Source organism: Meles meles, chromosome 1 (assembly GCF_922984935.1).
Source record: "Meles meles chromosome 1, mMelMel3.1 paternal haplotype, whole genome shotgun sequence".
Taxonomy (NCBI): Eukaryota; Metazoa; Chordata; class Mammalia; order Carnivora; family Mustelidae; genus Meles; species Meles meles.
Genome location: NC_060066.1, coordinates 130,283,788 through 130,308,606, shown reverse-complemented (window position 1 = coordinate 130,308,606; position 24,819 = coordinate 130,283,788). Strand labels below are relative to the sequence as shown.

General features: G+C 38.6%; 1 protein-coding gene across 1 annotated transcript; it reads left to right on the top strand.

Annotated features, from left to right (window-relative positions):
* Positions 1-5,502: 5,502 nt before the first annotated feature.
* VCAM1 (vascular cell adhesion molecule 1) lies at positions 5,503-24,222 on the top strand. The gene is made up of 9 exons (XM_045978831.1): positions 5,503-5,688; positions 6,217-6,492; positions 8,629-8,949; positions 10,435-10,701; positions 14,265-14,540; positions 16,378-16,698; positions 17,582-17,848; positions 19,326-19,592; positions 23,237-24,222. The coding sequence occupies exons 1-9, from the start codon at positions 5,598-5,600 to the stop codon at positions 23,395-23,397; spliced, it is 2,247 nt and encodes a 748-aa protein (XP_045834787.1). The 5' UTR covers positions 5,503-5,597; the 3' UTR covers positions 23,398-24,222.
* Positions 24,223-24,819: the final 597 nt, after the last annotated feature.

Genomic DNA, 24,819 nt, shown 5'->3' with positions numbered 1-24,819 from the left:
ATTTACAGAAGGGGAAGGAGAAATAATTTCTATAATAGCGATCTTTTTTCTGTTATTATGTTATGTAATAATTCAGTGCTATGTTAAAAATTTAACGAGTCACTCATATCAGGTATATATATAGTATTAAATATACATTTTTCTACTCCCAATCATGAGTAATATTTTTCTGACAATTCCAGAAAGCCACAATAAATCCATGATGGATTAGACTTTGAAGCAATGATTCTTCCAGTAGCTTGTTTTCCAGAAAACGTCAAACTTCTGTTTGTTTGTTAAAATACAATTTATTCCCTAACTACAGACAAGAGGTAAATAAATGGCTCCTCTTCTGAACTATGTGAAAGTTCTTTACAGATACTGTGCAGTTCTTCATTCTAATACAGGAACTGAGTCCTTGTCTTCATTTGTATATTCCCAGGGCTGGCACAGTGTCCGTGCAATAGTTCCTCAATAAACACTTGTTACTTGAACTGAAGTAGGAAATTGTGGCCAATATTGCTAATCACCTACTCATCATCCATTCTTCCCTTTTTTTTAATAAACAACATCCTGATTTATTTGGGAGCAACAATGTATTCAGTTAAAATATTCAATCTCCCACCTTTTGGGGCGCCTGGGTGGGCTCAGTGGGTTAAAGCCTCTGCCTTCGACTCAGGTCATGATCCCAGGGTCCTGGGATCGAGCCCCACATCTGGCTCTCTGCTCCTCGGAGATCCTGCTTCCTCCTCTCTCTGTCTGCCTACCTGTGATCTGTCTCTCTCTCTGTCAAATAAATAAGTAAAATCTTAAAAAAAAAAAACAAAACATTCAATCTCCCACCTTTTCAATGAGCTGTAAGAGGAAGTCACCCTCTGGAATTTATTGAAAGCTCTTTTAGAAGGGGATAAACTCCACTGGCTTTATCCACTTGCCCTTCATTTTTCTCTGATATTCCTGCTTGAGACACAGATGTAATGTTTGGAGATAGAGCAGCCATCCTAGGATCATGAGGATTAGCCACATGCCAAGTATGACAGAACCAGCAAGTAGAATCAATCTTGGTCTTTGAAGTTTTCTCCAAGTAGCTGATCCAGCCTTGAAGTACACTGCCTTGAACCTCACACTAGTCTTGCCACTGTCAAAGCCTTCTGCTACGTAGAGCCAAATGGAATCATAAAGATAGATCCTTTGATTCTTAAAGTGGGGAGAAGTTGACATGATGGAATGTACTGAAGTAGTTTTTCACTTTCCCAATTCCATTCTGATATGCCCTCCAAAAGGTGAATGGCTCTTTCTCTCACCTGGGTGAGAATCGCTGTCATAATGAGACACTGTTACTACTGGGAATGTCAATTCCCTCAGATGTGTTAGGTCATCCAAGAAAAGATGTTAAGAAACTCTGCTCCAGGGAGGCCCATAATAAACTGCCCACTTGAAAGTCATGAAGAATTAGGAGTTGCTACAAATTCAGTAAATATTAAAACAGGCTGAAAGAAGCATGCCTGAAGCATCTCAGAGTCCAACCAGAGAAGCATCAGAAGATTCTTAAAATTTTCATATGGACAATGAGGGGATTGATGAAGTTAGGCTAGGAAGAATGGATAGCACTACCCACAATGAAAGAATCCTCATGGCACCTTTGTGGTGGTGTTTGGATTTCTTATATAAGGCAAAACTTGACCTCTGCCACATTGTTTGGACATGCCATCCAACCTTGCTCGACCATTTCCAATGACTAAGACTTGGTGAAATCATGAGGTGACCCATTTCATTGTTGAAAAGATTTAATAAATCTTTTTATTTATTGGAAAGTCCTTTCTTTACAGTGAGCTCAGTATGGCTGTATTTTACTGTTATTACATGCCATATATATAGTACTTTATGTATTTATTTAAAGAGGTTTCGCATGATTCCATTTGATTCAATAGTCATAAACATCGCATGAATCACTTCAGCTGGTACTCTTACCCCATCTGAGCATGTGTAAACAAGTGGAGAGAGGCTAGCTACACTTGTGCAAGGATTTAGAATTCCTGAGCAGAGTATCTGCATTTGAATTCAGGACTATCGGGCTGTGAATTAAGTTCTCTTTCATATTTAGTTATTTATCCATTAGATATTGACTCACTGAGTCCCTACTATCTACTGGTCACTATGTTCAGGGCTGAATCTCTCACGGTAAAAGGATACACATATTCCTGGCCCTCCCATAGTTAATAATCTAGTAACCACACACCAGTGTGTGCTACCTTTAGCTCTTGGTATAACACAGAGTAACAAGCATATTCCTTCCTCTGCATGTCAGTCCTTCGGTTATTACATAACTTACAGGTTTCTCTTATCCAAACAAAACATACTCTTCCTTTAACAGCTCCCTACTAAATCAAGGATTTTGGAGCTGTCTACCATCCTCATCACTTTCCTCTAAATACTCTCTACTTCTGTCTCTGTCATAAGAAATAGCATCCTGAATCAGATACCTTTGTTCCCGGCATGGTCCTGGATGGCCTCAGGTGATTAGAAGGTTGAATGCTCTAAGTATAGCCTGAGTTTACTGCGTCTATTTTCATTTCTCGTGGCAATGTTGGCTCATGTTCACTTTATGGATCACTGAAATCTGTCTTCCTATGGACTGTGGTCAATCAACTCTCCACCACACTGTACTCAAGAATTTTATGTTTCACATTATGTACTAGATTTTTAATGCATTCCTATTAAATTTCACTTCATCATCCTTTGAGATTTTCTTTATCTTGATTCTGTCATTTCTAAGGTTAACTATCTTTAACAGTCTTTTATTATGAATAAATTAGATAATCATATCTTCTATGCTACTGATAAAAATGTTGAACTGAACAAATTTCAAAGACAAAACACAGTAACACCCTCTCCAAGCAGAGTAGTCCCAATCTATTGTACTTACACTCACAACTCTATTCATTCTTTCCTTCCACAAAACTTAAAGAATGCTTTATCTGCCTTCGACTTAAGTCATGATCCCAGGGTGCTGGGACTGAGCCCCACATAGAAGCCTGCTGCTCTATATCTCTTTGTCACTCCCCTTGCTTGTGTTCTCTGTCAAATAAATAAATAAGATCCTCAAAAAAAAGAAGAAGAAGAGTGCAATCAATTCAATCTGGAAGAAGCAGATGGGACCTCAGCTGATGTGCAACTCAAAAATATATGAGGGACTTCAAATATTTTGCTGAAAGCACTATGAACCAATTTAATAGATCGGATATTTCTTCAATATTCAAAACTTGGAATCATATCCAAACTCAGAACTGAAGTTATTTGCCATAACTTGGTCTTTGGGATCCCATTAGATCCTATCAGTCTCTTGTTTTTGTACCTCAGAGAAATGCGTTAAAAATCCTAATCCTCGCAAGATTTCTTCCAAAGTTAAGCAGTGAACAAAAATGGTTCCGATCATCTTCCATGATGACAGCTTTGTGAAGGACCACTAGGTTACTAGTTTCCCAGCCACTTTTGCCTGCAGCCACTCGGAATCGCTTCTCCCGCTTCTTTTTCTTTCCTTGTCCATTAGTGAGTCCATCCTCATCAGTATCCAGGAGGATGTCCGGAAGCCTCTCCAGCCATGCAGGGACAGGTGCAGTTTCCAAACCTTAGTTGTGGCCTTCATTATATAGCTTGTCAGCACCTCCCCATGAGTCAATGAGCTTGGGTATTTTCTTGTAGAATCCAATTTTTTCTCATGCAGTATTTACATATGATTGCTAGCATCTTGAAAGTCTCCTTCCCACATTTTAATTTACCATATTTATTACTGTACTTTTGTTGTATCTACTAAGTGTAAAAGCATAGATTAGACACTGGAAAGCAGAGGTAGATACAAGGATGTACGAGAACTGGTCCCAGTCATTTAGGGAACTGATGATGATCCAAAGGAGGAGGTAAACCAGCATGTGTGTAATAAAGGAAGTGGCTATTCCGGTTTCTTTTTGATTAGCAAGCATTTTGCAAAGACTTGAGCTATATGTGTGCAAGACTCAAACAATCATTTTTAAAACAGCTTTAAAAAAATAATTTCACTGGGCAGGGATGGGGTGGGGTGGGGTCAGAAGAGCATCAGATTGGTGACGATAATCTATATATATAACAAAAACAAATCATTTATCAATATTATACATTAATATCATAACCTATATATAACAAAACCAAATTATTTATCAATATTATATATTAATATTATAACCAATATATATATAACAAAACCAAATTATTTTTCATGTTTTGACTATGTCTGTGGTCCAGTCCAAGAGAGTCACCACTTCAGATGAATTCCATACATTTGTATTTAAGTCTGTGAAAGACTTTCAGTTCAACAAGTAGCTGAACCAAAGGATTGGTAACTTTTCTGAAACAAAAGGGAAAAATTATTTCTCTTCTTTTAGTACTGTTCCTTTACTTTCCACTCCAGAAATCATTTCAGAAAGTTGATGTTTGTTGTCAAAAGAATTAATTCTATTAATATTTTTATGACTAGAGGGGGCGCCTGGTTGGCGCTCTGGGTGGGTTAAAGCCTCTGCCTTCAGCTCAGGTCAAGATCCCAGGGTCCTGGGGCGCCTGGGTGGCTCAGTGGGTTGGGCCTCTGCCTTTGGCTCAGGTCATGATCTCGGGATCCTGGGATCGAGCCCCACATCAGGTTCTCTGCTCAGCGAGGAGCCTGCTTCCGCCCTCTCTTTCTGCCTGCCTCTTTGCCTACTTGTGATGTCTCTCTCTGTCAAATGGATAAAATCTATTAAAAAAAAAAGATCCCAGGGTCCTGGGATCGAGCCCCACATCCGGCTCTCTGCTCAGCAGGGAGCCTGCTCCACCCCCCCACCTGCCCTCTGCCAACTTGTGATCTCTGTCAAATAAAACAATAAAATCTTTAAAAAATTTTTCAAAAATTTTATGACTAGAAAGAATAAAATTAAGAAGTTATGTGGTCTCCCTTTTAAAAAGTAACTCATCAAAAGATAAAACCTTTTCCTTACGCTTGTAAGTGAAAAATTAGACCCAAGTTTAGAATTTGCAAATATGACTTAATGGAGAATAATCAGTTTGTATGACATAGTGGTTATTTAGCCGATTCAAAATCCAGAGTATAATTTACTGTTCTTTCTCTCCTCCCTCCCTTTCTCTCTCTCTCTCTTCCCCTGCACCCCACCGTCTCTCTCTCTCTTCCCTTTTTGTCTCTCTCTCCTCCTCTTTCTTGCTTTTTACTCTGAAATGAGCATTATTCTGAAATGAGAGTTCCCTTGTATTTTTTCTTGCAAAGATATCCCTTTGGAGTGAAAATCAGGAAAAGTTTTGATTTTATCACCTTGGAAGTGTTTCATGTTTCCAGGGCAGAGAGAGTAGTTTCCGTACTGAGAGCAAATGAAGGGGTTAATCCTGGGCTTGGCTGAGTGTCAGTGAAACTTTTTTTCTGGCTCTGCTCCGGGTTTCCCCTTGAAGGGATTTCCCTCCGCCTCCAGGCCTCTGCAACAAGACCCTTTATAAAGAGCAAACTTTCCATTTCACTCCTCACTGAGCCTCACTGGCTTTAGGGGCGAAAACCTCTTTCAGGACACTTTCAGGTGGGACAGAAAGAAGGGTTGGGGACCACTATGTTCTCATCACAGCAGAAACTAAAAATGCCTAGGAAGATGGTCGTGATCTTTGGAGCCTCAAATGTTCTTTGGATGGTGTTTGCTGTTTGTAAGTTCTTTTCTTTGATCTGTTCCAAATGCTCACATTCCATTTCAGCTCTGATTTTGGCTTCAGTCAGTTGTGCAAGGGGTAGTGAAGAAAGGCACTAGGATTTTTAAGAAGTGGGAAAACCATTTAATGTAACATGTAATATGCTATGGAACATGGCTATGTACCATGGTATTATCATAGTTGGAGCTATAAAGAATGTTTTTTGGATATCTTTTTCCAGTGTCAAATAAATAATTGGATTTTATCTCTACGGAGGTCTATCTCTTCAGTTTCCTGTACTTGATAATGAGCTTAAACTTAGCAAATATCAAAACAACTTTCATAAATGGGCATCAAGGTCAAGACGGAGAGTTCTCCAAGATTCCAACACCTTTGGCAGCGATGCCTATGTTTTTTGGCTGCCTTGTAGTTAGTTCAAAATTTAGGAAAGAGATCAGCCATACTGTATTCTGGACATTATACTAGAACAGAGCAGAGGGAGTAGAATACTAAACAAAGCTCACTTTCCTCTTTTTGTCCTCACAGCTCAAGCTTTTAAAATGGAAATCTTCCCTGAGCACAGAGTTATTGCTCAAATTGGTGATGTCATTTCACTGACTTGCAGTACAACGGACTGTGAGTTCCCATCTTTCTCCTGGAGAACCCAGATAGACAGTCCGCTGAATGGGAAGGTGAGAAATGAGGGGAACAACTCCACGTTGACCATGGATCCTGTTAGTTTCAACAACGAACATGCTTACGTGTGCACAGCAACCTGTGGATCTAAGAAACTGGAAAAAGGAATACAGGTGGAGATTTATTGTGAGTACTTTGGAGGATCTTTGATTTTCCTCTTAATTTTGCTTTTAAAGTAAGTTTTTTAGAAAGGATATTTTTAAAAGAAAAAAAATTAAAGGCTATTCATGTCCAGCTTCTTGACTAGAGGACATACTGCCCTGGGAAAGTTAAGACCACTAGCATTAGAAAAGGAATACAAACCTTGCCTTTGTTTCTAACTCTGCCACAAACACAGTGACCATGGGTAAGACTCAGCCTCTCAGGGCTTTTCTTTTCTTGGCCATAAAATGAAGATCTCTGAAGTTTCTTAATCTTCTTTTCCAAAAATTTCTATTTGGTTATATCCTTACATGTTTACTTTGTCGTATGTCTAAATGGTTTATGAATTCCATTCTTTGGGGATTTTCCACTTACTTATTCTTATGCAATTTCGTGTAAACAGCGTAAGTAGGAGATCTATAATTTAGTAATAGGCTTCTGTTCAAGAGTTTTCCCTTAGACAGAAGGAAAGTATCTACAAACATTCCACTCATTTGACTTTGGTACAGATAAATTTAGGAGGGTTGTTTTTGGTTTTGGTGCCATTAAGCCTTAATGCTCAACCACTCAACCTCAAGGTTATGGGTGTAATAATTTTATTTGCCTCATGAATGTTAATGAATATCCCTAGCTTGCCATTCTACCAAAATGCATGCATTCTTGACCCAGCATATAAAGTTAGCAAGAGGAGTAAAGAACCACCTGAAATAAAAATCTTGCCTTTCGTTACTGATGACTACTCTTTCAGAAAAACAAAACAAAATGAAACAAACCCTGGAATCCTTTATGACCGTCTATTCATGAAGACCCCATTTGACTATCTTATAATTATTTTGGTTCCCATCTGCTATGGGAGAGCTCAGCTTTGCCCGGCATCCGTAATTGATTCTTCAATAAGCCCCATGTGCTGTTAATGCGTCCCAAGAAACCATGCCTGGCCCGCTGCTTTCAATTATGCCAGTTGTATGTGCACAGTTCATCTGTGCAGCCCCCTGAGCGCCTTGAAAGTCCCCTTATGTAAATACAGGGAAAAGTAGCAAGTTCTCATATTACCTGACAGCAAACTATGCAGATGATGGGCACGTTTTTTTACAGAATATGAGAGATAGAAATTATTGGTGGAAAAATTAAAAATACTGTTTTTTTTTCACATAGCAAAGCATTTCCATTTTCTTTGCCTTTGCTTTCATGTATCAAATAGTTGAAGACTTAAAAAAGAGGAATAAAGACCCTTCTGGTTTTAATTATCTTTCCTGAGGTTTTTCTTTAAGAATATCTGTCTCTCGTTATGTTTAACAAGCCCGTCTCCGTTCCACATTTGATTGTAATATTCTTTAGAGCTGGGGCCTTTGTGTTCTTATTGTGCAGAGTCCTGAATTCAGCCAATGTGTTACCATCTTGACAGTTTGTAGTGAAAAGGTAACCCTTGCAAAGAAAGCAATGGTTGACTTAGATCGAACGTTCCCTGTTCCTTCGGCACTGGAAGGTTCGAGTGGAGTGCTAGTTCAGATGCTGAGTCAGGCATTGCGGGAGGCAAATCTCCTTTCCAGAATTTGTAGATTGCGCAGGTGTACCCATGCAATGATATTCTGAGCCTCAGTTTCCTTATCTATAAAGTGGACATATCTCGCCCTAAGAAAATGTGATAAAATGTAAATCTTCAGTGGCAGTACAAAATAATAGAAATCCTGAGTGAAATCCCGGACTTGCCATTTATTAGCTGTGTGACTTTGGCGAGTTATGCAAATGTGCTAATTCTATATTTTCATATCTGTGAAATGTGCTATGTCTTAGAGTTACAATAAAATTGTTTGTATTTAAGGAATAGCACAGTGACAGGCACATATATGTATTTAATAAACATTAATTTCTTCTCCCTTCTTTTACTCTTATTATGCAACCCTTAGCACATGTAGGATCAGTGCTGAAGAACTCCCTTGAAGGTGATTGACTCTGATTGGTGAACCCACCCCAAACTATTAAAGGTTATTTGAACAGTGAATTAAGACTGTAGCCACAAAAACATTAGACTTGGTTTGCATTGCATTGAATCAGTAAAAGACCTTGTGTTACATGAACAGAAAGCCTTCTCATGTGTATTTATTTGTTTGACATTTGCAGCTTTCCCTAAGGACCCAGAGATCCATCTGAGTGGCCCCCTAGAACTTGGGAAGTCAGTCACAGTCACGTGTTTGGTTCCTGATGTTTACCCATTTGACAGGCTGGCGGTAAATTTGATGAAGGACAATGAGCTCTTAGAGAATAAGGAATTCCTAGAGCCTATGGAAAGGAAGTCCCTGGAGACCAAGAGTTTGGTGGCAACCTTCATTCCTACCAATGAGGATATTGGGAAAGCTCTTGTTTGCCAAGCGAAATTAAACATTAATGAATTTGACTTTGAACCCAAAGAAAGGGAGACTACAAAAAAACTGCAAGTCTACAGTAAGTACTTGTGTGATAGAGTCTAGTCGCTGTGGGAATTTAGTCAGCTAAAGCCAGGAAGGCATTTGTTTATAGTTTTTACTCCATTTTTATTCATCGAGAACATAATATTTGTCAACAGCATAATTCAATGAAAAGAGCACAGGATTTGGGTTAAGAAGACTTATGGCTCCATTAACCATGTGAACTTGGGTCACTTAATTTCCTTATTTCCCAATCCATCAAAGGGGAGTAATAATATCAGCTGACTTGGTAGCAGGAAGTGGGCTCAAATGAGATGTTTTAAAATATCTCTTATTTTTGCAAACTCTTATAATATGCTCTGAAATATTAAGTTACAGAAATTTCCCAAGGTGAGCACTTGTTCTCTGTGTGCGTGTGTTGTGCGTGCACGTGCTCATGGGCTCATCTGCACGTGCGTGTCCTCACACATACCCATGTGCCTTGGGTGGAAGAGTGGGGATGAGGCTTGATTACCTCCACATTCCCTGAGACTACAGGGAGATTTGAGGCAGGCTTGTAGTCCCAGAACTGTGTGGGAGTGGACACACTGTACTCCATTCTAGACCAAAACACTGTGTTCTGCTTTCGACACTACATTTCAAAGGAGTATTGCCAACTATAGCATGTTTAGCTGAAACAGAATGAGATGGAAAGGCTTTAATCAATATTTTGAAAAGCATAGTCAGATAAGGGGTATTTTTCCTAGAGAATACAAAACTTGGAAAAGAGAACTATCATTAAGTATTTGAAAGACAGTCATGTGGAGAAGGGATTTGATTTATTCTGTAACAGTAGAGGACTGAACTATGGCCAGTGTGTGGAATTTGTTTACAAAGAGGAAGGTTTCAGTTCAATTGTTCTAATAATTAGAGCTGTCCCCAAATCAAATGGACTGTTTTGTAAGGCAGCGATTCCCTCAACCAAAAGTGCTGAAGCCAACTTAAATTAGCACTTGGCAAGTGTGCTTCTCTTGGTAGAAGAGGACTTCTACCTTATCTGGAGATTGAACCACATTACTCTAAAGTGATGCAGTAATTTTCTTAATTTCTGAGTATCTATGGCCATCTGAAAACACCAAACATCAAAAAAAGTATCTCATGGGGCACCTGAGTGGCACAGTGGGTTAAGCCTCTGCCTCTGGCTCAGGTCACGATCTCAGGGTCCTGGGATCGAGCCCCACATCAGGATCTCTGCTCAGCAGGGAGCCTGCCCCCCCCCCCACCTGCCTGCCTCTCTGCCTACTAGAGATCTCTGTCTGTCAAATAAATAACTGAAATCTTAAAAAAAAAAAAAAAACTCACTTAGATTAGTCAGAAATTGGATTGACTAATTTTTATGACCTCACAATACTGATTTTATATTAATTTGACAGAGTAAGTTTGTCAACTCTGTGAAAGCATATGAATATAGCCTGTGAGAGAAATACCTTGTTGGATCAAGATGATGTCTAGCAGTTACTAATCTTGGGCCCTGCTTTTTCAGTCTCACCCAAGAACACAGTTATCTCTGTGAGTCCCTCCACGAAGCTGCAAGAAGGTGGTTCTGTGACAATGACATGTTCCAGTGAGGGTCTCCCAGCCCCACAGATTTTCTGGAGCAAAAAATTAGATAATGGGAATGTACAGCTCCTTTCTGGGAACGCAACTCTGACTTTAATTGCTATGAGGATCGAAGATTCTGGAATTTATGTGTGTGAAGGAGTCAATCAGGTCGGGAAAGATGGAAAAGAGGTGGAATTAACTGTTGAAGGTAAGTAGACCGTGAGAAAGGAATGATAAAGGTGCTGTAACTGGGGTTTGCACAGTAGGGAAACAACTTTAATGCCTACATTACTTCCTTAAGTTTTACTGATGACCCATGTGATGTCATTTCCTTTAGCACAATTGTATATTCATCTTACTCACACTTCTCAGAAGTCTTTCCTCCCAGGGCATAAATGGCTCTGCATTTCTCTTTTCCATCCCTCACCATTCCTTCCCTGCTTCATCCTCTGGCTTTCTCTTTTCCTTCCGCTCCCTGAATATTAGTATTCTCAGGTTACACACCTGTACTCATCTCCATTCTGGACTCCCAGTATTTGGGCTACTATATGCTGCTTATTCTCAAATTCATGTTCCCCTTCCATCTCACCAAAACTGTCATTTCTTCCTCAAAAAGATCCTTAGAATTAGTCCTCAGTTTTTCAACCCCCTTGCCATTGTCTTAGTTTATCATCTCTGACTTGGACTCTTGCAAGATGTTTTAAAATAACAGCATTCACTGACCACCAGCTATATGCCAGGCACTTTATATATGTTAGCTGTAATCTTCAAGAAATAACTAAGAGTAAATATTTTATACTCATTTTATAGATGAGAGTATATTGTCTCATGAAAATGAATAATGGCTCCTACCGATCTTATACCTCATACTTGCTTGGAATTCTACTTTCCATTTTATATGTGTTGTCTTGTTAGTCTTTACCACTACCATATGAAGTAAATAAAAACACGAGTTCAGCATCGTTCGTACTTTTCCCAGAGTCAAGTTGCTCACTAGGGGTATTTACTATGATTTTAAAACAGGCACATTTTAATCAAAACTCTATGACTTTTCAACTAAATAGCTAATTGTCTTCAAATGGACATCCTGCTATCATTCTGTCTGCAGGATAATCAATCCTATGCAACACTCTCAGAGTATATACCTTAAACAAAAAAGATGCTCATTATATATGACTTCAACCAAACCCTAATTGCATGTAATTTAAAATGTGCATTTCTTAAAATAACTCTTCATGATCTGGTCAGAAACTACCTTTGTAGCTTTGTTGGTGTCCCTGTACCTCTGTCCATGTTGCTCCTTCTGCCTGGAGTGCCCTTCCTTTACCTGGTAAAGTCTTAGCCATCCTTCAAGACAAAGCTCATGTTAGCCTTCCAATTCCAGATTGGATTAAGCAAAGCTGGGCATTCCTCCCTTTGTCTACACTCAACCCTTCTTATTGAAGTTTGTGTACGTCTGTTTAGTTCAACACATATTGGGGCGCCTGGGTGGCTCAGTGGGTTAAAGCCTCTGCCTTCGGCTCAGGTCATGATCCCAGGGTTCTGGGATCGAGCCCCACGTCCGGCTCTCTGCTCCGCAGGGAGCCTGCTGCCTGCCTCTCTGCCTAGTTGTGATTTCTCTCTGTCAAATAAATAAAATATTTAAAAAAAAAGTTGAATGCTAGTTCAACACATATTAATCAAGAGCCCTTGTCCAAGAATCCAAGAATTATGTTCGGCACTATGGGGGCAGACATGAAAAAGTTATGGCGACCACCCTTTAAGAGTTTACAATGTGGGGAGGAAAGACAGGCATATAAGCAGATAATTTAAATATACTTTAGTAAGAGCCAAAATAATGTATCTATTTAAATATGTCTTTTCATTAAATTGCAAGTGCCTTAAAGTCAGGAACTATGCATATGTGTGTTTTAATATTTGGGTGTTTACCACAAAAATAGGTGCCCAGTAAATACTGATTGCATAAACTGTAAACATAAGCAACACAAAATTTTAGAATACAAAGACATAGGGCTTAAATTTAGATGGTTAAAACAATAAAAGTGAGACTCACCACCAGTAGATTAACTCAGATGGGTGTTAGGTTACCATTCTCAAGAGACCAGGAAAGTATTAAACTAATAAAATCATGGAAAACTAATCACCCATCTTGGATAACTCCACCCCATAATAAACTAGATCCCATTTCAGTGTGGAAAGGAAATGCATTCTGGGGCTCAAGAGGGCTGTTTTGAATTTTGCATCATGGGACCTACAAGTACAGTACCTACAACCTTAGGTACTGAAGAGAGAGTTGAACTTTGAAAGGCCCTTTCAGTTACCTAAGAATTACTCCACAGGGACCTCGAGTTTGCCTGGTAACACACGCAGCCATTGGAAAAATGATTTGAGGGCTCTTCACAGGCAGGAATTGGGTCTGTTTTCAAGTTTCCCATTCCCACACTAGCATATAAGGAATGATCTCTCTTGTTCAAAGCCTAAGAGCATATTGGTTCATTGAGATAGTTTGAGGAAAGCCTTCTTTGGAAGATTCTACAATGTCACAGTGAGACAAACCAAAGAGAAAAACAACTTCTCCTGGCGCAGATGAGAAACCTGTAAAATGTGATGTATTTGGATTTCTTATATGTGGAGATTTCTTTCCTCCATCTCCAGTCTGCTATTTGGGGGAACAATTTAGTGATTTTCTGTGAAGTCTCATCTGTCCCTTTCAGGGTTGCCCAACCATTCCCAGTTTCTTCAGGGAACAGGAAGTGGAGATTTGAAATTCCCTTTTTTTCCCCAGATAGAAAGCATCCCAAAGCAGCCTGTGGGTCCAGCAGGGACAGCCCTGGCAGCCAAAGAGCTCCTCTAGATAATTTGAGACTTAGCAGTTTGCTCTCCTATCTCAATTTTCAACCCCTGAATTAATTGAAAGTATTTTTGTATTGCATCAGACAAATTTCAGGGGTGACTTGTGTATCATCTTCATGTTTAGATTTTGACTTTACTTTCAATGCGATTCTGTGTGCTTTCAATGGCATAACTTTATATTGTTGGCCCAGAGACTCTAAGCTCTGGTCCATTATGGGTATTGCATCTAATCGGAAGATATATTTCTGTAACTTTTTTTCACAACCTCTCTTAGATCTTGCTTTATCTCACACGAGGATGACTTGATTTAGTTGTTCAAGCAACTGAAAAGCTGGGATCACGAATCAGACCCACCTGGCTTCGAGCCCTAATTTTGCCATTTGCAAACTAGATAAAATTATTAGCATTTCTGAGCCTAAATTTTCATAAGGAGAAAGAGGTCAAGGAGGGTGATGGGAGAAGAAGGAAGAGGAAGAGGAAAATAAAAAGAAGCAGGAGAAAGTGAAAGAGAAGAATTAAGTTGTAAGGATTAGATGAGATAATTAACACATACAAACTGGTTTACACAATGTTACACACTGGAACCTCTTAAGTTGTTGGAGCTGTTTCCACTCTTACAGGGATTTGATAAACTACCGTTGAGCAGAGACTGAATTATTGTCATGAAAAGATGCCAGCTTCTGTCCTGACAGGTTTTTATCCACATTCATTCTGTTAAATGACTGAGTCAGTGAACTCTTGTGGGTTCGTTCTTTAAAAACATCTCTCTGGACAGTCCCAAGGTGGAAAGGAGTAATTTCCTCTTGGCACAGATGTTAGTTGAAAAGAGATGGGGGTGGGGGGAAAGACCATATATTGCAATGTGGTGAAGGAAGAAAAGAAACTCATCTTCTCTTTGTTTTGTTCTTTTTCCTCCAGAGAAACCATTCATTGTTGAGATCTCCCCCGGACCCCAGGTTATCGCTCAGATTGGAGACTCAGTTGTGTTGACATGTGGTGTCACAGGCTGCGAGTCCCCATCTTTCTCTTGGAGAACGCAGATAGACAGCCCTCTGAGTGGGCAGGTGAAGACTGAAGGGAGCAAGTCCACGCTGACGCTGAGCCCTGTGAGTTTTGAGAACGAACATTCTTACCTGTGCACTGTGACCTGTGGCCGTAAGAGACTGGAAAAGAGAATTAGTGTGGACCTCTACTGTAAGTGGTTTCCAGAATTGCTTGCTGTTTTTTCCCCCTCGGTTTTGATTGAAAGAAACAGAATGCAAGTCTGTGATACACGGTGATATCCATGTGTTTAGAAAGGGAAGTTAGTATTGTGAATTGTTCCTAAATCTTTGAACCAGAATTTTTGGATACAAATTAATGGACCCAAATCTTAAGTATATATTACATACATACACAGCATCCACAGTCCTTAGTTTGCGTCTTGTCCATGCTCTGTCATCACGCACTTAAACACACTACACGTTCACTGCTTCCCATCCCCTCTGTGCGTACAGGGGCTGTTCAGAAGTAGTAGTGAACAAGGAGTGGGAGTCAGTGCTCATTTCGATGACTGGAGAGGGATTACTACCACTCAGCTATTTGAACAGAGGGTGAGGCCCCAGGTTACTGCTTTGAAGGTACATTTGGGAAGCTGATGGCAGGATGGGGGGAAAAATGAGGCAGTGGGGAGCAGGAGGAAGCCAAAAACGAAAACAGGTAGTTATATTGGCCCCAGGGGATGGACAGTGACAGCTGCTCAGGTGGAAAGCAGAACCAGGCGTCAGTACTAGACCTTCACCTTGATGACGCTGCATACACCTGCTGCACTTTTTCTTGCTGTTACTGTCACCTTAGTAAAACCTTTAGAGCCTCGAATCTATATGAATTTGACATTGCTGGAATTCCTCTGCTGTGATGAATGAATGACAAAATATCCAAAGTGACCTGAAAATGGATTACTTTGAGAAGGTTACTCTGCCTTGTTTTAGTCAGCAGATTTCAAGAGAAAATAGAACATTTGCTACCAGAAAACCTGCCCAAACTTGTGTTACCCACCAGGATTTTGTTCAGCATGAGTTAGAGTATGTCTGTGGAGGGATTTGAATCTCTCAAAGTAAGGGTAAATTTTACTGTGTTATCATATTACCCAGAATCCAGCATCTGCTGATGCAGGCACATTCCCAACAGAAATGAGAACCAGAGGTACAGCCTTACTGCACTACGGAAATATTTGAAAATTTAACAACATTTTGTTGAAGGAGAAAAAATTTTGGCATTGCTCTTATTCTTGATAACTATTTTAGTCTTATCTTTATTGGTTTGCATAAGACACACTATAATTATTTAGAATCTAAATCTAATAGTTTTTTGTTAACTACAAATATTGTCTGAGAAATATTTAAGATTTACTGTCTAAGCCTGGCCATTGGAAACTAAAATGTCTAAATTGAGAACTGCCCTATGGCTCTTATTTGATACTTAGAAGCTTCACAGCTCTGTGAAACCATGCCTGGGTTCTGAGCTCAGAGAAATATGGGTTCTGATCGCAACTCAGTCACTTGATAGATACAATACCTAGTGAGAGTTTCTGAGCTTCTATAAGATTTATAAGTTTTTCTACCTACAAAGTAAGTTAAATGAAACCCATTTTATCAGGCTGATTAGAAGACTGAGATAATGCATATTAAAAGAACAATACAACATGGGAAATATTTAAAACATTTGAAATATATAGTTGCTAAATAAAATGGTGGAAACTCATGTTCCTTCCAAAAGACCAGTTCATGGGTGTCAGACCGCATCACTAAGAAGAGAAAAATAGGAATTATATTTATTTCTTGAATGATTCATGATTAAGTATTTTTCTTGATAGCATTTATATTTAGTATCATAAATATGTAGGCTTAATTTCATTATTTATGTATTGGCGATCATTCTATCCCAAGTGAGTTAAAACTATCATTTTTGAGACCTTTGCATTTAATAGAGATTAGTTCCATTTTTCCTTTGAATGTTTACATATAAACATCATTTTTCATGATATTTGCAGCATTCCCTAGAGATCCAGAGATTGAGATGAGTGGTCTACTAGTGAGTGGAAACCCAGTCACAGTGAGCTGTGAGGTTTCTAATGTGTATCCTTCTGACCGGCTGGAGATTGAATTACTTAAGGGGGAGAGTGTCATAGAGAGTAAAACCTTTCTGGAGGACATGGACAAGAAATCTCTGGAGACTAAGAGTTTGGATATGACCTTCATCCCCACCACTGAAGACACTGGAAAAGTTCTTGTTTGTCTGGCTCAGTTACACATTGGTGAAATGGAATTTGAACCCAAACAAAGGCAGAGTACACAGACGCTTCATGTTAATGGTAAGTACATGAGTGATGTAGCCACAACTTAATATGGATTTCTTAGGTTTGTCAGGCCATAGTTAACAGAGGTTAAGAGCTAAAACTTCTGTGGAAAAAAAAAAAAAGTAACTTGGGAGGAAAATTTAAAATAATTATTATAATAAACCACTCCTAACACTTAAAACAACAATCATTTATTAGCTGATGATTCCATGAATTGGCAATTCTAGAAGGGGTCAGATGGGAAGTTCATCTCCTCACTGTGGTATCAGATGAACTCACCCATTCATTTTCAGTCAATTGGCAGGTTAATGGGGGATGGCTGGTCACAGATGGACTCATTCCTATCTCTGGAACATTCTTGGGGGTTTCTGGGCCTCCCTTTCTCCATGTGTTGTTTCTCCCTGAAGGAAGGTGGAATAGGTTTAGTCACCAGAGTGCAGCATTTCAGAGAGGTGACAATGAAAGCAGGCTCGAGCTTGGAAGTCCTATAGCGTTACTTCTTTCATATTATATTGGTCACGATGAGTCAACAGACCAGCCAAGATTAGAGAGCTGGAAAAATAAGCTTCACCTTCTCACAAGGGGTTCAAACAATTTTTGGTCATGTTTAATGTACCATAAATGTCTATATACACTATCAATGATCATCCATTCTTTGGTAGTAAAAGACTCTCTACAGAACTTATTTCTATTAGAAAACATCCATGACGTGTTCACATTCAACTATCATTCTGTCTGCTTAAGTAAATGGGGACAGAAACCTTCCTTTGGTAAAGTTATCAACATTAACAAACTGTTCCAATCCATTGGTTCCATAGCTCAGTTCTGCAACATTATTAAGACTTTTGGAACTCAGGGTATAAAGGGTCAAACTTAACAAGTGTCCCTACTTTTTCAGTTGCCCCCAGGGATACAACCATCTTGGTCAGCCCCTCCTCCATCCTGGAGGAAGGTAGTTCTGTGAATATGACGTGCTCTAGCAATGGCCTCCCAGCTCCGAAAATCCTGTGGAGCAGGCAGCTAAATAATGGGGATCTACAGCCTCTTTCTGAGAATTCAACTCTCACCTTAACTTCCACCAAAATGGACGATTCTGGTATTTATGTGTGTGAAGGGATTAACCAGGCTGGCATAAGCAGAAAAGAAGTTGAATTAATTATCCAAGGTAAGTAAAATGTGATTAATGAGTTACTATTGCCAGTATTATTTTAGTTGTTGCTGGGTTTGAACAAAGTCCTCTGTGGAACCAAAATTTTACTAAAAACATAGATCGAGGGTTTTGAAGATCTCCTGATGTTTCCTACACTTGGAAAGTTCCTGGAATGGTGCTTCCTCATAAACTATTCCACATCTCTTATCCTGAAATTCTTTAACCTCCAGTGGAATGCTAGCTGCGGGAACGGTGCCAGGAGCTCCGGTTACACATATGAGACAATGATTATGGTGTTGAAATAGAGATAGGATGAGATATATATGTATTTGGAAATTAGTTAGGATTCAAGCCATAATATCTGGCAGAACTGGACTCTGAGTGGTACTCTCACAAGCTACATGCTAGTATTTGCTTAGAAGCCTAAGAAGGCACGTAAACCTTTTGTAAATTCCGAGGTTAAAAGTAGCAGTGTCCGTGCCTCGGGTTCATCAACTTGATGCCACAGAACCACTACAATGGCTTCGGTTGTAAGATCCATACCCCCTCTCTCCAGGACAGAGAGCCAAGACTGAAAACAAAACAATTTCTAGTTGACAAGTTAAATCCATAGGCTGTTTTGGGCAAAAGCATGAAGTGATATATTTGGATTTCTCCCACCCTTGCCCTTTGGGAATTAAAAAAAAGTTCCTCTCCCCCTCCCCCCACTGGAGCTGTCCTATCCTCTCTTACCCCCTGGTATTATTTCCACTAAGGTATTAGTGATTTTCTTGCTACCTCATTTTAGTGATGATTTGTATTTTAAAGAAACAACCTTGGAAGAGCAATGCACAACCTTAAAGAAATGTATGTCATTGTTCTATAGCTGTGTTTGAGGGAATAATCTCAAATCAAGTCACAAATATAGATGAACTTAATGGGAATCTCACTTATAAAATGGCAATATGATACTTTCTGCCATGGGCGGTGTATTAATAGAGATGTTGCATATCAGATACTTAGCCCAGGGCCCACCATTTAACAAATGGTAGTTATGGTTGTTAAGAATAGTAAGAAGAAAAAAAAGGAAAGAATAGTAAGAAAGCCATCTCTTTATAACTTGGTCCAGGAAAATCCAACTCAAAACTCAGAAGCCTGTAAAGACCTTTATGCTTCAAAGAAAAACTTTGCACAACATTGTGACAAAAAGAAATGTTTTCTTTTTCCACATTTGAATTCTATTACTGTTTATCAACATGATTTTTTGGTTAGTCTAGATAAAGAATTAGATTAGGGACATGAAAGAAATATAGACATATCTTCTCTTATTAAAAACACAATCATTTATAACAAACCAGTCAATCCTTGACTTCTTTACTTGCCCCTGTAAACATTTAATGCAAACAGTAAGCACAGATAGGTTCCTGACAGCTAATTGTTGCTGTCATTAAATTAGTATGAAAGTGGTTTATATTTCACCCAATCAGAGGTGCCTTTTAAATTCTCTTTACAGTTGCTCCGAAAGACATACAACTTATAGCTTTTCCTTCTGAGAGTGTCAAGGAAGGAGACACTGTCATTATCTCCTGTACATGTGGAAATGTTCCAAAAACTTGGATAATCCTGAAGAAAAAAGCAGAGACGGGAGACACAGTGCTAAAGTCGAGAGATGGTGCATATACCATCCACAAGGTCCAGTTAGAGGATGCGGGAGTGTACGAATGTGAATCTAAAAATGAGGTTGGCTTGCAATTAAGAAGTTTAACCCTCGATGTTAAAGGTTAGTTAGTTTTTTGTTTTTGTTTTTGATTATTTTTTCTAATAGTCAGAGGTTTGATGGAATGTAAAGATTTTCTAAGATCAGGTGAGTGAGTTGGCAAAATGGAGTTGAATTCCATGTTGCCTGTGGTTATTTCTCAATGTTTCTTAAAATAATCATGCACAGCTGCCCTATCCTATGGAGTTTAGCCAGGAAGTTGACATTAATCACTGGTGAGTACAGGATTCCCATTTGCTTTTCTCCAAGTTGACAATTCATCATTGGTCTCTGAAGTCTTGCATTTCCTAAGCGTTTAAACATACATTCAAAACCTTTCTCTGGAGGTTATAAGGAAACTAAAGAAGTAGGATTTGCCCAATGAAGGAAAAAGTTTCTACCCAGGCTCTTGTCCCTCTTACCACAAGAGAATGCTATTCTCTGAACATGGAGTAATTGCCTACTTTCCAGGTTGACTCCTTTCAAGATGATAATTAGGAGTGGCAATCTTGATGCTGAGCAACACTGAAGAATGTTTAGACTACAAAATTGCCTTCTTAACAATCCAGACCCCTTGTCCATCCTACCCTATTCTGAGCAGGGGGTGGGTTGAGCAATGATATCAGCAAAGAAACTTTTAGGGCCCTTTATCTTCCTAACCCCTTTTGTGAATGCACAGTAGGATCTATTGCTCTTATTGGTGTAAGCAGACTATGTTAGTCTTCACTAATCAGTCTCCACACCTTGTGTGCTAATGGGTTCTCACTGTGTGTTGGGAACTACACTTGGAATGAACAGGACTGCAAACAAATGCAACTCTTGGAGCCCAAGCACTTGGCTATCAGAGTTTGCAACCATGTGTTGGTGTAAAGAAAATTTGAACTTAGGTCAGAAAACATGTAATTTTACTCATTTGGCCAAATTTCTCAACACTGCAAGCCTTACCATATATTTTCTGTCTTCACAGTACCTCCTCAAAACATGACAACATTAATACATCCATCTAGAAATATTAAGAAGGGGGAAATATCATGATTATATGTGAAACTTTTAGTCATCCACCCGTAGTGATTATCCTGAGAAGAGTTGATCTGGCCAATGAAATTACTGTGTTCAAAGAAGGAACACGGACACTGGGGTGTCTATAATCACTGCTTCTAATGGGGTTGGGGATGAGATTGAGATCTCAGTTATGACTAGGCTGGAATTCATTCATTCCTACTTCTTTCAATCTTTGATGCCTCTGGTCCCTTTTAATTAAGGCTAGGCTCAGGAAATTGGACATCTAACATTTTTGTAATTCTGTTTGTAGTTAATGATTCTCTTTTAAAGATATAGCAAAGCTTCTCTACTTTTTAAACTCTATCTCACACATTTTTTAAATTACTTTATTAAATGAATAACTTACATATTTTCCATTTTCATTCATTACTTACACGAACTCTCAAAGCATTTTAGGCACTCAACTAAGAAATTCAGGCCCCCAAACTATGGTTTAAAGTAACAGTAAATGAATGGAGACAAAAATTTGCCATCTTTCCTTGCTATTTTGAGCTAACTTACCTTGCTATTTAGCTGAGTTTTGGGTTTCTTTTTTTTTAAGATTTTTTTATTTATTTGACAGACAGAGATCACAAGTAGGTAGGTAGAGAAAGAAGGGAAGCAGGTTTCCTGCTGAGCAGAGATCCTGATGTGGGGCTCCATCCCAAGACCCTGAGATCATGACCTAAGCCGAAGGCAGAGGTTTAACCCACTGAGCCACCCAGGCACCCTTATTTAGCTGAGTTTTAAAATTACTTTTATTTTTCTTTGTTTTGGCTTGAAAGTATTCCAATGATAGGAATGGCTGGGAGTCTAGGATTTTCAGTGTTTATACAGCTAATAAAAAATAGTGTTTGAAGATTGCCCTGGTAACCAACTCTGCAGCAAATTTGTGTTTGACTGCAGATGCCTGAAGGAAAAACTGAAGGCAAAAGATAACATTTATTAAACTGAAAAGAAAACACTAGGAGTAGAAATACCATTGTCCAACATGTTGTCAATATTGATGCCTAACCGTAATTATGATAATGGACAGTCATTAAAATTTTATGTTTATGGGCACCTGGGTGGCTCAGTGGGTTAAGCCGCTGCCTTCGGCTCAGGTCATGATCTCAGGGTCCTGGGATCAAGTCCCGCATCGGGCTCTCTGCTCAGCAGCGAGCCTGCTTCCCTCTCTCTCTCTCTGCCTGCCTCTCTGTCTACTTGTGCTCTCTCTGCCAAATAAATAAATAAAATCTTAAAAAAAAAAATTATGTTTATACTTTGACTAGTTCTACTCTGCTGAAGACAGTAGAAAGATGAGGCAGTTATTATTATGTTTAGGGTTAAGTGTTTTTTTATTTTAATAATTTGAAAAAATTGACTTCCTCTCATCTGACCATCATGATCCTTTTCTATTTGGTTGATCTCCAGTGATTAGAAACTTCTAGATGGAATGTAGTCATTCCCAAAATCGATTTCTTCAAAGACAGAAAACACACATGCTACTTTAAGAAATTTAATACTTGTGAGGTCATACGATGATGGGCAAACATAAATATAAATACATGAGCCTCCAGTAGACGCCATGTTATCTTCCCCAGATCGTCTTATAAGGTTAAATGTTAAGTAAAAGTGCACCTGTCAGATGATTTTTCATAGATTGGAAAATATACTAATTTTAGTTCTGTAAACTTTTACCTTCTGTACCCAATTTACAGCTAAATGACAAAGTGACAGGATGTAGAAAGAAAAGAAATGCATTACTATTCCAAAAATATTTACTGGGGGTCAACTACCTCAAGCAATGAGTCAGGTACTGGCTATTAAGTGGTGGAACAAAAAGAAAATTGATACATCATCTAAAGTAATTTGTAGTCTGGAAGAGGAAAGAAAAGTTAATAGATAACATTTATACAAATAAATGTTTAATTACAAGCAGTGATAAGAGTTATGAGAAGAAAGTGTAGTGAGTTATGAAAGTATATCAGGGTTCCTAATTTAAGCTAGGGAAGATGTGGGTCAGAGAATGCCTCTGAGGAAGCAACATTTGAACTAAAATGTACTATCCAAAAAACTTCAGCTTATCAAGAGATGATATAAATGCTGAAGAGACACCCTACTTCAGAGATACAAAATTTAAAATTTTGTATATATCTCTGAAAAAGCTGTCAGCAAGAATTCTTTTTCTTACTATCATTTATGGTGTTTGACTATAATGGTTACACTTTAGGATTTTCTTGGAGAACTAATTAGTCATTTCAGTTCATGATCAGCAGAGCCCTAGCTCTAGTAGATTTTTATATATTCCAAAGCAAATACTCTTCCCCAATTCTCGCTTTTGTAAATGAGCTCTAGAAAGTTGTGTCCTTGCTTCCATTCAATAGTTGAACCTGATTCTATTTGGATCCAACTTTATGTAAGTCAACAGCTGTCATCTTCAGACTCACCATGACCATGGCAACTGCCAACTGATTATTTGGGTAATTCAGAGAACTATGCATTTTGGTTCTTGTTGGCCCTTATCACTGCTTTGATTCATTCCAATTTAGAGAAGTAGTTGTACTGTTAAAATAAAACATGTAACTATTACTATCAAAAAACTTTTTGTACTAGACATTAATTACACCCATTTTGTTGTTTTCCAGGAAGAGAAAATAACAAGGATTATTTTTCACCTGAACTTCTTGTGCTCTATTGTGCATCTTCCTTAATAATACCGGCCATTGGAATGATCATCTACTTTGCTAGAAGAGCCAACATGAAAGGATCATATAGTCTCGTAGAGGCACAGAAATCAAAAGTGTAGCTAATGTTTGAAATGTTCAACTAGAGACACTATTTATCCATCCAAATGCTTAAGCATCCAAATGCTTTCCACGAGGAAAACCAGCTAAGAGTATAGACTTCCCTGAATGTAGTGAATGCTTGGAAAGAAATGGCTTCTTATGCCCCATGCTGGGAGCAAGAGGCCAAAGGAACAACTTCTGCCTGAAAAATAGGCACTACCATTGAGATGTGTCGACTGGAGCAGTTTCTTGATGTGTATATACAATAACATGATCTGTACATATGTAAAATAAAATTATGCCATAGCAAGATCACTTGGAATAGCAGCGTTCTGTAGTCAGATCTTCAAAATAATTCAACAGTGTTGCCTCGGCTGATATAACTGAATGCATCTTAAGAAAGATCATCATCTTAATATTGACTGGCAGCTAACCTATGTCAAGTTTTTAATATTTTATTTTCTTTAACAAAAATTTTATTTCTAAAGTTCATTGACAATAATTTCATGTTTTATATAGATGCTAAGGTTTATCTTTTTATAGGCAAGTAATAAACCAAGAAGGCACTGGGTTCACCTTCAGGTACTAAACACCTCAACCTATGGTCTAAGGGTTGACTGGATTTCTCTGGATGGTACTAACATGGTACGGAGATGTTTTATGATGTTGTTTATCGGACACTGTTGTAGCTTTTCCAATGTGGTCTAAAAATGCAACTTCTTTTGATTTTCTTTTTAAATGTTCAAGTTTTAGTTTTTGGTTGGTTTGTTTGGTTTTGGGTTTTTTTTTTTTTTTTGTATAGTAAAGTGATAATACCTGGAATTGGAAGAATTGTGTGTTTATTTATTGTAAACTGCCTCCTTTCACTGTGGTGTCTGAAATGCCAAGTTCCAAAAGTAAAGAATTCAGACCCATAGAAATAATAAGCAGATACTTGAAGTGCGAACCTCAGAGTACTTTGATCAGAATCAAGTTATGAGAACTTGATAAAAATTCAGATTTTTTTAAGGCTACACTAGCCTATTAAACTTAGATATCTTGTTTTGTGTCCTTGGACTATGCAATTAAATTTATTTGCAATTAAATTTTAAAAATAGAAAACACAAGAAGAGTGAAGGCAGATGAATGTGTATACATCAGAGAGTCACAAATAAACACCTGTGTACATACCACTAAGATGGAAAGGTAGAGCATTTTTGCTTTCACCAGAGCCCGTCTTATCATCTTTGCAGAGAAGTCAAGTCAGTCTTCATCACTGCCAAGACAGGGGCTTCTGATTAATAAACAGCTATCTGTAAACCTTTTTCATTTTCCAGAATGTTGCCTGTTCATGACCTAAAATCTCACTGATCCCCAGCCTTTGTCAAAGTGGCCCAGGCCACTGATAAAAATCCCTTTAAGAAGAGCTGGATTCTCTACTCCAGAAGTTCAATAATGTTGTG

Coding starts and splice junctions, on each gene's coding strand:
- VCAM1 (XM_045978831.1), top strand. CDS start 5,598: ATGTTCTCATCACAGCAGAAACTAAAAATGCCTAGGAAGATGGTCGTG. Junction 6,493..8,628: donor AATACAGGTGGAGATTTATT/GTGAGTACTTTG, acceptor TGACATTTGCAG/CTTTCCCTAAGGACCCAGAG. Junction 10,702..14,264: donor GGTGGAATTAACTGTTGAAG/GTAAGTAGACCG, acceptor TTTTTCCTCCAG/AGAAACCATTCATTGTTGAG.